At 35.7% G+C, this 18,348-nt stretch overlaps 1 protein-coding gene across 4 annotated transcripts in view; it reads right to left on the bottom strand.

Moving 5' to 3' along the window:
• Nucleotides 1-18,348, bottom strand: part of IP3K2 (Inositol 1,4,5-triphosphate kinase 2) — a 114,645-nt gene that overhangs the window by 44,357 nt on the left and 51,940 nt on the right. For 2 of the 4 annotated variants that reach the window (XM_065345985.1, XM_065345986.1), the window contains exon 2: nt 6,525-7,402. The exons of the other annotated variants lie outside the window; for them this stretch is intronic. In XM_065345985.1, coding sequence (XP_065202057.1) covers nt 6,525-7,172 — 648 coding nt within the window. In that variant the 5' untranslated portion in view covers nt 7,173-7,402. The remainder of the gene's footprint in view (nt 1-6,524; nt 7,403-18,348) is intronic. 4 annotated transcript variants of the gene reach the window in all.

The raw sequence follows: 18,348 nt of genomic DNA, 5'->3' as shown, positions 1-18,348 counted from the left end.
AGTATTCTATCGACAAAAATAATATTACCGTTGTATTTAATTTACATTTTTTTCTGTTTTTGCCCCACAGCTCTCGCCATATTTACCAGGAAGAACAACGAAGATTTGGTTACACGTTAAATCGAATATTTAAAAAACCATTTACAAGCAGTAAAAACTCAATTTTTACGAATCTTTCGTTCTCTGGTACTTCACGTAAATTCCTCAATGAAAAAAAATCCACGCGGGTGTTGGAGTAATTTTTCGTTAAAAATTAATGTTCTCTGTGTCAAGAGTATTAAAAAAACCAACACTAATATCGAAATATCCATCTATCAAAAAAAAAAAGACGCTCATCATCGTCGTACCATTAAAATCGTTCGTACATATTTCTTATGAGTACATGTACAAAAACACACGTGACTCGAACAAATATCGCTGCCGTTTCGAGTCGAGCGAATTTATCAAACCTCGAATCCCTTTCCATTATATCTGTAATATTCGAAGCTTGCAAAAAAAACGCAATAAGTACACCAACAAAGAGTAACGTATTAATTAAGCGTACATTTTTCGCCAAAAAAATTACCAACGTCCTTGATTACTTGGACGAATCCTAATGTAAAATAGCCGCTAGTACATCGCTTGTTTAGAAACGTAACCTTTTATGTAAGAAGTGTAAGTACTACAGACAGATATTTCCTCTCCATCTGACATGTGTATTATATGGAACGAGTTCTTGGTTTTTGGTTACCTACGTGAAAGAAAAAAAAAACCATCCCAGAGTATCTAACATTCTCTCACTAGACAGTCATACACGATTAATAAATCAGGGAAATACTGAAAATCATCCTCTAGGAGAAGGGAAGGTAAGTATAGAAATGAGATGACACTTTGAAACCTTGAAAAACATCCACCCCTAACTCATACAAGATTATAAATTTCAACCTCGACAGTTCGATTCGACGAGTTTTTCGAAAACCGACCTAAACCCCGTCGACTGTTCACTTGACCATATCAAATAAGCTGAATCCTACTTTTTGTTAGTAAGCAAAAGATCGATCTTCTTCCGCATGGTCCATTTTAATGCCGTAGACAAAAATCTGAAGTCTCCGGTCTTTCTAGGGATGTGGGTTCACCCTTTTTATGGATCTTAGTCTCCTACTCGTAGTTCATTTTTGGCTCATATCTGCTGAGATATTGGTCATAAAAACCCAGAAATAATGTATTCCAACTTAGTACATATCCCTCAACATAATTAGAAAAGGTGAAAGATTATTGTTTTTTGTTTTCAAAATGTTGATGCTAGATCTTTTTTTTAAGGTAAGGGGAGGAGGGCCAATTCATCCCAATTCCGATTATTTTCCAAGTTCGAGTTCTTCTACATTTTCGTACACCATTTTTTTCTCCGAAATTTCTTCTGAAAGCTCTGACGCAAATTTCAATATAATTATTCGTAATATTTCTTCTAAGAAAATTTGGACAATGAATCCAGTTGATAAGAAATAATGAAGAAATTTATCCTCTCTTTTCCCTGCTTAAAGCAACATAGACGTCACTATAGTTACAAAGTTGTTAACAATTTAACGGAACATGTAACGAAACGAACACCTAAAATCCTACTAAAAGATGCAGGCGATCGAGCAAATGGAAGCGTCTTAATTACCCTTATATGTTTTCGAAGAACACTTTCCTACTCAAGATAAACTGTTCGCCACTTCAATGCTGGATTATACCTGTTTTCATTACTGATTTCCACGAAAACTTCAATTCCAAATTTATTAATAAATGTTTAAAGATATGATTTACACGACAACAGGACGTTTTTTCAAGTACGACAACTGGTAACTTCCGTTCGCATTGAACTTATAGCTTTTTTCGAGTTTATTTTTGGACCCAGATAAGTAAGACCTCAGGGGCAGAGTTCATCGACTGACATCAACTGTCAAGAATTACTTTACGAACCTTTTTTCCCTTTTGAAATCTATGCGCCTGTTTATAGGTTTTCTGTCCTGTAAATGATATTTTAATAGTGGTTATTGATCATAAGGTAACAATAACTCATTTGTAATGACTATCTGTTGTCTACGTATGACGTTTATTATAAGAGAAGTCACGCACCGCTAGGAATGTGGTTCGGAGTTCCATCGTATACATATAGTGTCATGTTTTTTCATATTATAAACTTATAATGTACTTGCATCATCATGCAAAAGATTCATATTTAGCAGAATAATCATCGTCATTTAGAATAAAAACAGCTTGTATTTCCACTTCTTATTGGTTGGTATTGCAAAAAGAACTCGGAAACAATGCCTTCAGAATCGACGTAGGCAATTCATCTGGCATAGCGAGAACGATGGAAGCACAACGTAACTGTAGTTGGGTGCGATCAAGCTAACTTGAAAATTTTCTTCGGATTCAACGTAGAAGTCAAGATTATAATATAATTAATAATAAGGTTGATGTAATGTCAAGTTCAACTGAACTGCGGGTGTAATGAGTGAATACCTCTTCAGTAATACCTAGGTACAGGTATAAAAAAAAATAAATAAATTTTGCTACATCAACTTTTTGCCGCAGACTAAAAAAAATGTAATTCACGCCAAAACTTTCAACTTAAAAATTTTAAGTACCCACAAAAAATTTGCTCTTTTTTGATGTACTACCCTTCCATACGATATCAACAAATCAAAATTGAATTTTGACTTTTACTTCTCGAAAACGTTATTTGCCCCTTCAGTTTTCAAGATTAAAAACATCTTCATGCATAAAAAAAATGAAAATATCTACTAATATTTCAGTAAAAATAAATGTATTACTTACTACGACATCGTCAAAATATTCAGCAATATCAGAATAGGTAACTCACCTGCAAAAAAGAGAAAAGAAAAAGCAAGTTAATAAAATTTTCAACAATAACAGTGATTAAAGTGGAAAATAATTCACATTTCAATTTTCCATGGATTGAAAAAACAAAAAAAATTCTTACAAAAATGGAAACTGTGGAAACAAGAGTAAAATCACACACAAAAAAATGGAAAATTACAATGTTGTAAATTACTGACAATGAAAACATGTGAACAATAATGAAACCGGTTAAAACCATTCTTTCAATTACTGCAGATAATGAAGATGCAACTCATTAAGCACAGCTGCAATAATGGATAACGCAGCAGTTCCATAGCAGGCGTAACAGCGCGCGGTGCAATGATTTCACGATAGCATACTCTCTAATTGAAGGCATTCTACGGATATAAGATTTCTGCAGAACGCAGTTTCGTACTTCACAAACAAAAATAATAATTATAATAAATTTGTCTCCCTCATTTTCTTTTTATGGAAATACTTTCCCAACAACGACTTCAAAAATTTGACTAATCATCTGTTTTTCGCATTTTTGTGCATCATTTTTTCATAATTGAACGTTTTTGCTCAATTTTTTACAACGTTTCATCAATTTTCAGTCAGTTTAAACAATTTTTATTACCTACATTTCAACTTTGCAAGTATTTTCCGCAAAATTTTGCTTGATTATGTTAATTTTTTCACCAAATTTATGGTAATTTGCAGTAACTGGGAGGTCAATTCAACAATAATTTATATAATAATTTCTGCATTTTTGACAAATCAACATTCAGTTTTGAGAATATTTGATCAATTTTTGACCAAAACGATGACTTTTGGATGACTTTGCTGACCTGGCAGACAGTAGACACCTCGTTCTCCCAAATTCTTTCATTTTTTTTCAGTTTTTCACAAAAGTTAGGCATTATACCTACCTATTATAACGACATTTCCTTGTAGTTGAAATCTGCCTCAACTCAAAATCAAAAGTAGGTAAGTATACTTGAATTTCGAAAAAATTGAAAAGCGCAAAATAAAATGCTTTCGAATTTCCAAAATAGGTACTCTACCTATTTTGTAAATGAACAAAAATTTAAAGAATTTTTTTTGGGCTTCGTCACAATAAAATAGCCCATAACTTCGGTCATTCACTCTTTGGGACTACTACACCTACACTGATGTAAATTGGGTGAAATAGCCGGTAATGTACTTTCACAAATATGTATTTACCTATGTAAGGTGAATCGTGAAAAAATTTCGGAGGATTTAATTTAGACAACATTCCGTCGAGACTGGAAAATTTCATTTGGAGATGAAAGCCGCCCAGAGATTTTGTTAATCCTGGTGGTGTTACTGAAGAGAAGATATGGGTCCTTGAAAGGAGGATATTTTCAACAAAAAAAATTATTGTTTTTTCGCTCTAGCCTTTACCCAACCTGCTTTTGAAAAAATTACCTAGTTTCATAAGATGGCTGATGGCGTTTGAAATTTTTTGTCGACTTGGGCCATTGCTATCAAAATCTAACAAGGGAACCTCCTGAAGTGTCCGCCTCCGATTTGAACGGGACCGCGATTTTTGGAAAGAGCATGTTCTAAAACCCCCAAAACCAAATTTTCAGCTGCCCAAGTTCATTCTTCGATTTTTGGCGAATTTTTGAAAATACAAAATTTACTATTTCGGTGATTTATGCTTTTTTAAAAAAAGTATACGTACTTGATCAAAAAAAATTGTTCAAAATAAGTCCTAAAACTGATATTAACCCCCCCCCAATCAAAATTTCGCCATTTCCAGCCATTCTGGAGCCTCCAGCGCTATTTTTCAATTTCTCCAGAATTTTGAATTTGCTCCAGAAGGCGTGAATATGAAGTTGGGCAGCTAAAAATCGAGTTGTGTGTTATACTCGGTCTGTTTGACGAATTTATTCACATTTGAGCCAATTCTGGAGCGGACACCTCAAGAGTGGTTTTTTGACCAGCTTTTTTCATTATAAGAAATCAAAAAAAAACAAAATTTTACCGTTTGCGAGGAAATTTTTGAAATTTGCGCGAATCGGTGTATTTCGAACACAACAAACCCCCCTGAGGCCGAGTTCCGCCATTTCCAGCCATTCTGGAGCCTCCAGTGCGATTTTTAAATTTCTCCAGAATTTTCGATTTGCTCCAGAAGGCGTGAATATGAAGTTGGGCAGCAAAAATCGATTTGTGTGTTATACTCAACCTGTTTAAACGAAATTATCCACATTTGAACCGATTCTGGAGCGGACACCTCAAGAGTGTTTTTTTGGACAGCTTTTTTCATAATAAAAATATCCAAAAATTAAAGGGAGGCCCAAGAAAGGCACCAAAGTAGTCAATTTTGGATTTTCAAAAATTCGCCAAAAATCGAAAAATGAACTTGGGCAGCTGAAAATTTGGATTTGGGGGTTTAGAACATGCTCTTTCCAAAAATCGCGGTCCCGTTCAAATCGGAGGCGGACACCTCAAGAGGTTCTCTTGTAAGACCTTTTTTATAATTCTACTGAACGGTTGAAAGTTTGTAAATCGCAATACGTAGGTACCTATTCCTATTTTGAAATCGTTTTCTTCCTAAATATCTTACATTAGGTAATAATTAGGCACGACAAAACATCGAACGATATCATTTCTGGAAATTACAAAGTATAACGGAAAACAACGGTGCAAACTGTCATCACAATTACCAACTTCGACCACCAGAAAACATTCGATGTGTTTTCACAGGTTTTTCTCAATTTTCTGAAATTGGCAATAGTGATCAAAACCACTGCATTCCAGATGTATCCCCCGTTTCAGAACCGATATCTTTCGATGTTTTGACTTGATTAGTACGAAATATTTAAGAATAAAATACTTTCAGAACAAGTAAGCCCTATTCACCCTATAAGTAAGTGATTTTCTCATTTTCAACCATTTATTAGAACCATAAAAGTGGTCTTGGATTTTGATGAAAATAGCTAGTCGATACAGAACCTGAAATATGTACTGTATTTTGGAACTGGGCCATTTTTTCTAAAATAGTTTGAGCAAAGGCTAGAGCAAAAAAAATCAGGATTTATTCGAAAATGTTACCTCCTTAAGGCCATATTTCCACTACAGGAACATCTCAGAAAATGAAAGTCCCCGCTGAATTTGATTAAAATTCTTTGACATTTGCTTTTTTTCGACCTACCCTAATATACGTATAACATATTAATCGATTGCTTTTGTTTTTGGCAGCTGAAAAAGATTTGATTCAAATTTCAGAAATTGTCCTCATCCTTCTACAACTCCTTTTCTTTGCTATAATTTCTTCAGAAATTGTGATTCTCGTAAGAGCTCCTATTAAGTATTTGAACTACGTTCATTGATGAAACTTTTTTTTGTCAACTTTTCATAATCCACAAAAAATCCTAATTTTGCTGCTAACTTAAAATTTAATTTCCTAAACATCACTTTCGTCAGGTGGTTGAAGTAGCAAATGTGTTTTTCACGGGTCAAAACTTGACCAAAAGGTACTTGAAAATAAAATGAAAAAAACTTCGGAGGTTTTGCGTTCTCATATTAAGGAAACTTCTTGGCTCACTGGCTCCATTGCAAAACGTACTTTAGACACGAAGCGCAGACCTACTTAACACTAATTGTAAGTATCTGCAATGCTGAAATGCCACACAGAAGTCTAAAATAAGAACAAATCGTATAGATACCTTTTTTCGTCGAATTTGCTGCGAAGAATCAACGCTGAGGTCGGCAATACCCAGCAAACAGTCATCGCATTTGCAATAGTCACTTCCCAGAGAAGAAGTAGACGTGAAGGAACTAGTAGAGCCTAACGAGTCAGTCCTCATGAGGCTTTTGGTGCCCGGAGACACATAGCCGTTGATCAACGACGTAGTCGAACCGACGGTAGCTTTTTCCATCTTGGCTATGAGTATACTCTCCATTAGCGATCGCGGCCTGGTATTTTGCGTCAGCGAAGACATCGATAAAGAAGGCGATAATGAGAAATGATGCTTTTGATCGTGCTTCGATAGTATCCTCCTGTGTCTATCGTGTTGCTGCAGATTGGACATGGATAAAGACGGGCTCAGCACCGTGTGCTCTGGTGTACCAGGTAGCGAACTTGTATGGCTGAGTTCTTCTTGATTCAAAGACGACATCGATAAACAAGGAGATAGCGATCGATCGCTGAATGGGCTAATGGGTGAGAAATCAAACTCGCCGCTCAGAGGAGTCGGCGGCATACTCAATGACAGAGTCGGTTTTGGTTTACGATCCATCGGTACGTTTTCCTTAAAACAGGTCTCAATCGAGTCAGCGTCCAGTTTAGCTTTTGAATGATTTTCCTCGGTCATCGTGCCCAGACTCCGATGCGTACAACACACACTACACTTTAATCAATTAAATAATTATAACGTTCGGTTACGGCGGCAGCAGCGGCGGCGGTGTAAGTAAAATACCGTCCATTATATCGTCATAATTATACCGATGACTGCGGCGATAAATATGGTTAATACAATGTTTTTTTTGCTTCTTTCCTCTTTCTACATTGCAACTCGTATATACGCGAGAGGATACCTAAACGCTGTCAAAGTGTGACGGTATTTATGATCATGATCGCTCGAGAAATACACAAACGTACTAAAGTATTATATGTAGTATACTTTTAAACTTCGTAAACTCGTTTATTTTACACTTCAATTGCGTTAATTGCATTCTGCATCGTTCACCTAATAGGCCACGTTGTTCCCCCTTGATACCTAGCCGAGCAATATTTACCAATAATCCTTCCCCCTCACTCGGTCTTGTGCACTCGATTCTTCCAAAGACTTGATTTTTTTTTCTTCATTTCATTCTCGCAAATTGCATTCATTCGTTTCACCTTCATTGCCTCGCGCTAATCCCCATTAATTAAATTTGACAGTAATTTAGTACACATCTTCGAGTGTATTTTCTCTCGAGCATCTTCGCGAGCTCGCTTCTGGCCAACGTAGCATCCGTTTATATTGAATTATTTATCGAAACTCGATACAACTATAGGTATATAATAAAGTAACAATTATTATGAAAAAATCTATCGCAGCGATCCGCGCCTAGATTACCCAATATCGCCATTTTAGGTTAAAAAGAAATTACACGCGGCTTCTCCTCTCAATACACTACATTGGTCAAGTTTACAAGTTCATTAGAACCTATCTTTCTGTCCCTTTGTAATGTAAACTCGATAACAACAAGTTAACTACTAGGTACGATTAATATGTAGGTATCCGATACCACCACCGAGGTGCAATTTTTCACCGAAATTTGCCATCTATTTGAGAATGTAAGGTATATATACGCTGTACGAGCGTATTTTGTCATTGTTGGCATGCTAACAATGCAATTCTCATGCCCCTTATACGGAAATAGATTTATTTACCATACTTGTTATCTGTGATAACGATACAAATCGATTGTACGGCAATATTGATAAAATTTGCATAACAGCTTATCATCGATTTTTCGTATTTATGCGGGTACACGTCGTCGTCGTTGTCGTTGCAAATGTATAAAACCGGTAGCACCTGTTGCGACTATCGATCCGAGTACCTATACCTACATTTATTCAGTACACGAATCGGTTTGCCTTTCACAGTATGCAGTTTTTTTCCTACCTTCGACCCCACAAGGGTTGTATAATAATTTTACCAAATGTGGGTTACTTCAGCGAGGAGTTGTCGATGATAAATTTTCAATAAACCGCGATCTTCTAATCTGGCTGCAACGCAGACGCGAATAGAAATCGAGAAAAATAATTTTTATTGATTTTAGTTCAGTCAAGTTTGCGCAGAATTTATATTCCATCGGCATAGTGTAAGTAAGAGGTACCTTGATATCTTATGTTGTGAAACATACGCCAACCACCCCTGGAGAAATCAAAAAAGAAAGAGACCGATTGATGGTGGCTTTGAGTCCTCTAAGAGCCTTCAGAAGATTTGTGTACTTTTCTGTGCTGATAGGATGCTAATTTTTTTTTTCTATAAACCCGAACAGCCCAAAAATCATCTAGAGGAGGCCCCAAAATGGATTAAAAAATATTTGGAATCGATTCAAGAGATAAAAAATTAGACATGAACCGGGCCCCAATTTTATCAAATTTTCATTTTTCTCACAGAAAATTGGACAAATGAGGCCATATTTCGGAATATTTTGATGAAAATAGGAGTTCCTGAAAATGCGGTTGAAAACCTAAAAATGTGCATTTCATCAAGAAGTTTCATTGCAAAAAACTTTCAAAAAAATTTTCACGAATGGCCCTTTGGTAGTATCTACTGTTCAATCTAGCACTTTTACAAGTTTGAAAAAATTGATTTGAAAACTGCCATCATCCCTTATGGAGGGGTTAGGGGTGATGCAGCAATCTAAAAATCGTATCACAGGAGTTTTGGACCATAAGGTCCAACTTTCACTGGTTAGTTTCAAAATCCCGACAAGTGGTCAATTCATCTTTCTTTATCCACAAGCTCTTTTTAGGGAAAGTTTACAGTAAATACAGCACTACTATAGCTCTCTTAAAACTGATTATATCATACACGGGGCAAGAAAGTTACATGATGTCTCAATTTCTAGTGCTCGAATTTTCAAGGGTCTGAGTCTGAGTCTGAGAAATATAATAAAAACGGAATGATTTTTCCAGAAACGGTTCAAATCTCAGTGAAAGACGTAAAAATTTCAAATTTTTTTCATTTCCTCAACTGTAAGATTAAAAATCTGATCATTTCATACCAGAATTCAAACCATATAGAAAAATTTCCTACAACCTGAAGCTCAAGACCACAAATTCCTCGCGTTCTCTTACTCAATATTTAAAACCATTTCAAACACAAAAGCGAGTATGTAAACAAAGTAAGAAATCATTCACCCAGCATTCAATCTTATTTGACAATTATTGCCGCAAAATAAACAGATAAACTTAACGAAACGTAAACACATAGCAAATCACTGTACAAAAACCTGGCGCTGAACTCATTTCAAGGACGCCTGTCATTTGTTCAAAAATCGTACCTATACCGAATTCTACACCGAAACGTCTCGTCCGTCCTTCATCCAGAGAACCAACTACGAAAAATACTCCTCTCCAAATGCTGCTCACAATGAGAGAAAAATCTTCTACTTTTCGTACAGGTACTTTGCACGCAGTACTTAAATGTAAATTTTACAATGTACTACATACAAACAAGATACCCATCGACCCAAGTAGGTATATTCAAACAGTTAATGTACCAATGCCGCAATCCATATATCGTAATATACCCATCTTGGCTAAATATCAAATCATTCAATCATCCACGAGGTAAAGACAGCCAAATGTAAATCTTGATCGGAAATAACACCGTCGACCGACGAATTAATTCGAATGGTTTAAAAAGAAGATGCCTAATCGACGTTCGAGAATGTAATTTCGACGTAAATTAGTCGATAGAAATCGTGACGAAGGCGACGACGACGACTTCGGCGGGATAAATTATATGTACAGCGTCGAATTTCATTTCTCAAGTCAGACTTTGAAGTAGAATTCGACTTGGGATGACGTAAAAGCGAACAACGATAAAATACCAGAAATTAAAACCGAATCCGTTTGTTATTTATCATTGTACAATACGAAAGAAAACCTACTCGACTTGAATGTGATGGAAACGAGTTAGCGATTGTCGATTACCGAGAAAAAAATATCGTAACTTATGTAGGTATCTATCTCTACATACATAGGTGATAAAAAAAAATTTCGTCAAAAAACGGTTTAAATACACGCGCTTATAGCGACGACTACGACAACGACCCGCGCACACTGTCATGCGAAGTTAACTAACTTATATCACAGACGTACTACGTTTGACGTGACAATTATAACTCACCTCGTGTAAGCCCGCCTTTTCTCAATAACCGAAGCGTGGCACAGACAAAAATAATGAGAACAGAATCAAAAAATCCACTTTGAAAAAATGCATCGGGAGGAAGGCGATTCTGAAACTACGCAAAATTCTGAACAAAATGGCGTTTTGAAAATTTTTCCGCGACCCCCCACTTCCTCTCCCATTGCGACTTGAAAAATCAATTTTCTCCAATTTCTTGAAAAAATGAAAAAATTGAACCGGAGGAAGGGGATATTTAATGTACTTGATTGGACGAGCAAAATGGCGCATTTACAATTTTTCTACCCCCCACCCTTTTCTCTCCCACCACCTGATGTTTGTGTGGAGTGGGGGGAACATGAAGAAAATACAAAAAAATTGAACCGGAGGAAGGGGATATTTAATGTACTTGATTAGACGAGCAAAATGACGCATTTGAAATTTTTCTACCCCCCACCCTTTTCTCTCCCACTATCCGATGTTTTTTAAAAACATCGAAAAAACATCGGATAGTGGGAGAGAAAAGGGTGGGGGGTAGAAAAATTTCAAATGCGTCATTTTGCTCGTCTAATCAAGTACATTAAATATCCCCTTCCTCCGGTTCAATTTTTTTGTATTTTCTTCATGTTCCCCCCACTCCACACAAACATCAGGTGGTGGGAGAGAAAAGGGTGGGGGGTAGAAAAATTGTAAATGCGCCATTTTGCTCGTCCAATCAAGTACATTAAATATCCCCTTCCTCCGGTTCAATTTTTTCATTTTTTCAAGAAATTGGAGAAAATTGATTTTTCAAGTCGCAATGGGAGAGGAAGTGGGGGGTCGCGGAAAAATTTTCAAAACGCCATTTTGTTCAGAATTTTGCGTAGTTTCAGAATCGCCTTCCTCCCGATGCATTTTTTCAAAGTGGATTTTTTGATTCTGTTCTCATTATTTTTGTCTGTGCCACGCTTCGGTTATTGAGAAAAGGCGGGCTTACACGAGGTGAGTTATAATTGTCACGTCAAACGTAGTACGTCTGTGGTATAAGTTAGTTAACTTCGCATGACAGTGTGCGCGGGAAGGTAATTACAACCATTCGAATCAATTGGTATAGGTATAGGTAAGGTAAGTATCTGGTATATGTTTTAAACGAGAATTCGATTCGATTCTTGGGAAAACACCCAGCTCAGCCGCCTTACAATCGGTCTCATACAGTAAATTTAAAAACCTTTCAAAAAGAAGATGAAGGGAATTGCAAACAAGTATTGAAAATAAACAACCGCCTGCTTGCATAGTTCCGTAGGATAATACCCTGGCGTTAATATTGTTTAATTTATGATTTAATAAAATGTTGTTTGCATAATTTACAAGCAAATGACTTTGTACAACTGCTTCGAGGTGTATCTTAATGACGACGTTTTGGTAATACACATAGTACCCACTTCATCAGTTCCCAACCATCCTGTTTCTCTTTCTTCATTATGCGAATTGCATACGCGTGAAAAAAAAAAGAATTGAAAAGTTCAACTGGTTCGTATATCATGTTTAAATTACATATATACAAATTCCTCCTCTTATCATTCGGCAGTCGTTTTTGACTTTAATGTGAAACAATAATTTCAAAGCGGTTGCTCTTTTACTACTCTGTAATGAGCAAATTCGCAGCAACCGCGTGCGATCGCGATCCCACAGACAACTAGTAGTTTATTTGCCGACTATTTAACTCGTTCGACGTCTCTCTCTTTACCATTCATCCCCCTCCGAATGTAATTATAATTACGAATCGTATAAGCAATTTACATACATAATAAAACTACCAATTAATCCAACATGTGTGTGGTCAGTGCCGAAATTCAACCTCGGATCGGAATTACGTATACGTATCTTCGTGGCGCACATAAATTTGATAAAATCACCACGAATGCGTATTTTATAAACATATAAAAAAACTTATGGAGAAGCTTGGGGAAGGGGTAAAAAAGACAGAAAAATTCACGAACATACTACAAAATCGAGAAATTTCATCGATTTTGTCCTACTCGAGCCCACTCGACTGAAAATTGTACATTTCGATTATTCTCATATCTTGAAAGTCACTTCCCTCAACGGTCGTTTTTCCAAAAATGTTTCACTCGAATGGAAATTCCCACGAGTTATCTGTGTCCGAACGACAAAATATTAAAACTGAGAAGTAATTAAACAAATCTGCTGACCATGATTTTGTAACAGTTCCGCATTCTGCATGAATTCTCAGCACGAATCCAATATTATAGAAGTACAAAGCTATACCAAACCACGAGCCTATGAACCACTAAAATGTGTTGAATGTTGAATTTTTGAAATTCAGTCGAGATAACTAAAAGACAGTCGCAGATATGGACATTGTTTTCAATCGAGTTTTAAAAAAATACAATCTAATTTTTTAGCATGTCTGTTTTACGAAAAATGAAACATGTTTTGCCAAAAATTTTCGATTCCCGACTTCACTTGCCTTACATTTCTCATTTTTGGGAAATGGCAATATTTTCTCGAACCCTCGATAATACGTAGACCGTAGTGAATAACGTGAAAAATAGCCAGTTACATAAGTTGCGTAATTTTTCGCGTTGTTACAACTTTCAACCAAAAGGACGTTCTGAAAATAAGTAGGCATAGGCATATTTTTGACAATCACGGAAAAAACATTAGGAGGGAGGTTTACATAAAAAAAAAATGTCATCAAAAAGTTATAAGCTTATTGAAAACCAGGTAGACAGAAAATGTCTAAAAAATACACTTTCCCTCTAATGTGCATGGCCATTGAGAAGGAAAGGACAAAGGGGGAAATTGGCCTTCAGTTCTGATATTCTAGAGGGCCTAAAAAAATGAAGGTTCTCGGATAAATAAAAAATAATCATAGAAGTATTGAGTTTGACAATTTTTGATTTTCGTGCTCTTTTTAAAACGAACAATCGAACAAATTCAATAATTTTTTCACAAAGTTGAACTTTTACAGAAGGGGTCAAATGGCAATTGCTCCAGCCGCACACTAATTGGAAAAATTTTGAGGCCCTCAGTCGTACAGAGAGATGATCAAGATCCCTTTTTTACAGAAGGGGTCAAATGGCAATTGCTCCAGCCGCACACTAATTGGAAAAATTTTGAGGCCCTCAGTCGTACAGAGAGATGACCAAGATCCCTCCACAAAGTTGAATCATTTAGAAGTTTTTTGGCACTTTCGAAGAACTCAAATCACAACTTTTGGTGAGAATGGCCAAGGTATACTGCACGAGTTACACCACCCAAAAGAGCCAAAAATATTGAAAAATCATCCCACTTTGAGGACCCTTGGCCCAGCTCCCTGTGTGTTTAGGGGCCTCGAAATTTTTGTGGATAGTCTCCCACTCAAGGTATACTCGTATGTAATTGTGTACCTCGCTAATTTTAGTTAAAATTGATATATATTGAATTTTTTTATCGATCTCCAAGACAATATACTTTAAAATCTATGAACAAACGCATACAATGCCCCAGAAACTTACACATGTGAAACTGCAACTCCTCACATTACATACCCAACCGATATACTCGTAAATTTGAAAAATCACCTATAGTTTTCTAATCCTATCTCTTGCGGTCGCATAAAGCACACACCCCATGTTTGATAAACAGCGGCTGGCACGCGTAAACAAGTTATTCTTTGCGTGAATAATTTAAATCGTGTAAAATGTCCGATGCACATATATCAAACTCGAGTATGTAAATTATTCGAATTAGATATACACTGCAGTTTGCCTCAATCTGCTATGCACTTGATAAAGGTAAATGCACTGATCATAACGTACGACTTCATACGTATAAACGAGATGTTTTTCCACATAAAATTATTCCAATACATTAGCAACTGTCGCTTTCAATCTTATGAAAATCTTTACACACCATTTCCGGATTAACGTTGTATTATGTGAGATCAGGTTGATTTTGCATAAATGCATCTTATATGCTTTAGATATGCACCGGTAGTGCTATAATGGCGAAGGGATTATGTATTTGATTACGGATGGGTCTTCACTGTTCACATATTGCAGATAAATAAGTGACAGATTGTTAGAAAAAAATAATTATACATATTATTATAATTTCAAAAAAAAAGGTACTCTAACAGAAATATATGGCGAAAATATTTCAGACGTTGCTACTCAGTCAGCGATAATCGCTACTCTTGCACGCAGAAAGGAATCAAAACAGTTTATCAATGAAAAAAAAATCAATTTTCAGAAAATTGTTATTTTGCTCGATTTTTTTTCCTCAAAATTCATCCAGGGCTACGCTCGTGACCTCATCCCAACACCCTCTCCAACAGAAACACAAAACGAAAACGATATACTACCAAGACGAATATATGAAATTTTTGAGGGAAAAAAATGCATCTGAGACTGAGAGCTACTGCCCATTTTTCACGCATAAAAAAAAAGGAATGTGGTACCTAGGTATTATACGTACATCATGCTGAGGTGAAAAAATAGTAAATCGATAGCATTTTTATTGAATCGAAAAAAAATGTCCTATTTATCGAACTCAATATTTAAAATATATGAATTTCAACCCAAAATGAAAATTTTCATGAAATTCTGTCAAAAGCTTTCAACATTTTTTTTTAAATCGCAAAGAAACTTTCATTACGCATATAATTTTGCTTACTTTGAAAAGCTCGCTACCTTTCTGAATTGATGTCGAGCTTCTCGAATATGAAGCTTCATTATACAAACGAAGAAACCTTGAAAATTGGATTGGAGTACACCGCGCCGTGAGAACGAATAAAACAATACCATACGACTTACGAGTAAGTAATATGGGTACTTGTTACTCAACGCTTTGAAAATGTGCCTAAAATATTTTTACAACTTCGCAGTAATCGAACTATAAATCTAGCTAGAACATTCGCTCAAAAATTCAGGTACCCAGCTACCTACCCATCGATAGGTAGGTACTTCATGCAATATTTTTTCCCAAACGACATATGCGATAGCATGAAAATTGCAACCTTAACAGGTATATGTATAGGTGTATTTATGTGTTTCTCTACGTCTGCTTCTACAATACGATCGTGCGTTTGTTGATATAGGAAGGTATAGTCAAGCACTCGTATTTAGTGCGATACAAACTACGTAGATGTATACAGACGGCGACGACATAAGTACAGGCACACCTAATAGCGTACTAATGAAACGTAAATTATGGAACGGATTCACGTAATCATTAAATTATGATAAAATTTGGGACGAGAACAGCATGCGTACTTGTACTCGTATGTGTTGCATGATGTAAGTATCAACATATACAATATACATCCATTATGAGGAGTAAAAATGGGTGTCCAAAATATACTTTATCAGCGATGCTCGCATTTCGTGCGAAACGAAATTACAGTATTGACATGCAATAGCTAGACCTACAGCCTTGATACTGTATAACAATATTAGGTATTACTTGATACGTTCTTCTGCTATAAGTTCAATGTGAATGTGAGGTACACCGATGAAAAATAACATAAATCAGCCGAGCATGTTCTATGGAGATGAAATCAAAAACCTCAGCAATTGAAAATGAATGAAATAAGAAAAGTCTCGAAATGTAAAAAATGATGCGTCAATCTTTTAAAATTTATCTTTTCACTTCGTCATTGCATACTGAACAGTGAACATGCATTCGGAAAATAAAAATCGAAAAGTAGAAAAAACCGCTGTTTTTGAAATCCAAATTTTGGGACTATAGTACAACTGCGTTACATGGCGAATAATAATGCTACCGGAGAACTCCAAAAATTAAAAGGTATAGCGGCAACAAATTGAAATTTTGAAAAAAATTCTCAGTTAATCCTTTGATGTATGGAAAGTAATACATATAGTTACATACATCAAAAAATTGCGAAAGCATTTCTCGTTTTTTTTTTTGGAGAGAACAATTTTTGAAAAGTGAGTATTTATTTCGTGTGATGTGCTGTTTGCAGTAAATAATGAGATTTTTCAAATCCAAACATTAGATTAGAGTTGCTTTCCCTGTAAAAAGCAATAACCAGCCAAAACTTCGAAACTGCAAAAAAATAATTCAAAATGAAACATTTTTTTGAATTCAATTTTAAAACTATAAAGAAGTGAAATTGAAAAATGAATTATTTTAAATTGATACAGCCCAATAGTGTGAGGTTATGTTGATAATTAAAATTGTCAAGAGCTGTTCGATAAAAATCTAAAAAGCATATAAAGCATTAAAGCAGCCAATAAGGCAAATGCAAAAAATCTCTTGCAATCCGCAAATACTGAACTGTAGGTGAGAGAAATGGCAAAAAAAAATGAATGCATGGTTGTAAGCACTCTTGAAACATTACTTTAGAATTCGGATGGTTCGTTTTGATTACATTTCAATTACTGATATTTTATAGCGTTTTAAAAGTATTTCGTAAAATACCTCAAGCCCGAAAGTATTTTGATTAAATTTTCAAAAGGATCGAGCTGAAGTTACTTAAGGTAGAAAATAGAAATTCCAAACATCTTTTGGACGAGCCTTTCTATTATTGTAAATTCTCCTGCATCACTTCGTCCTTCGGTGAATGAGAAATTTAATTCATTTTTTTCCTATTTACGTGGAAATAACAGCTGAAATCCCCTCAAAATGAGTGAGTATACATTCGATGGCGTTATAGTTACAGGAGAAACTTTTGATGCTGAAATAAATTACACACTACACCACCGTGGTTTATCAAAGTGAAAATCTACTGTGTCTGTGTACAATGCTAACCAAATTAGATACATGACCCGCATATCAATACATTTTGATAAACTCAGCTGACCAGAATCCAATAACTAGAACCTCTTCAAGTTGTAAAATCATCAATGGATCCGCACAACTCTTCTCTCTCTCAAAATACTACACAAGATGAAAAAAGATAAGACAAAGAAGAGGCAAAACTACCTGTAGAAGATTCTGAACTTACACGCAGTATTTCGAAAGCAGACCATGTTCGATATTGGATAATTAACAAATTTACAACCATATATTTGGGTATAAACTAGGACCCCAATCGTGTATCATAAGATATCGAATCAGGTCTGTATAATCAAATCGCGTGTATTAGTATTGGTAAATCTTATAAAAGGATACCATTTAGACGAACACTTAGACAATAAACACCGTGCTCTTTTTTCTTTCCAAAGCATTAATTATAAATACGCGATAGTAAAGGTGGAAACCGATCCAGAGAACCCTACGTATCCTACAATTAAATTATACCACTATTCGGCGTAAACGATTCCATAATGAATTCGGTTTAGATTCCATAAAACATAACAAATAGGTAAGATTTCTGCGTGTATAAGGTTGTTCTTTTTCCATTTAATTAAAGATTCGCATCGAACTGGCCATAATTTAACGCATTCCTCCAAAATTCACCGAGTAGCCGGACCAAGCACTGTATAAAGATAATTAAATGGTAATAAAGATGGCACACGAGAGGACGACGAGAGGGATACGAATTCGGCGGCTCTAAAGGACACACGCATAGGCCATCTTTAAGTAGGAATTTTTGATTACATTGTTTCATAAGAGATGAAGAAGCGTAGGCTGTTGAGTAGAAAAAGAAAACTGGTCATCGGATGAGGTTTGTTGAACTGCGAGAGCATAG

This window comes from Planococcus citri, chromosome 1 (genome assembly GCF_950023065.1).
Source record: "Planococcus citri chromosome 1, ihPlaCitr1.1, whole genome shotgun sequence".
In the NCBI taxonomy this organism is placed as follows: Eukaryota; Metazoa; Arthropoda; class Insecta; order Hemiptera; family Pseudococcidae; genus Planococcus; species Planococcus citri.
The sequence above is the reverse complement of the archived record's forward strand: the minus strand, read 5'-3'. Positions and strand labels throughout refer to the sequence as shown.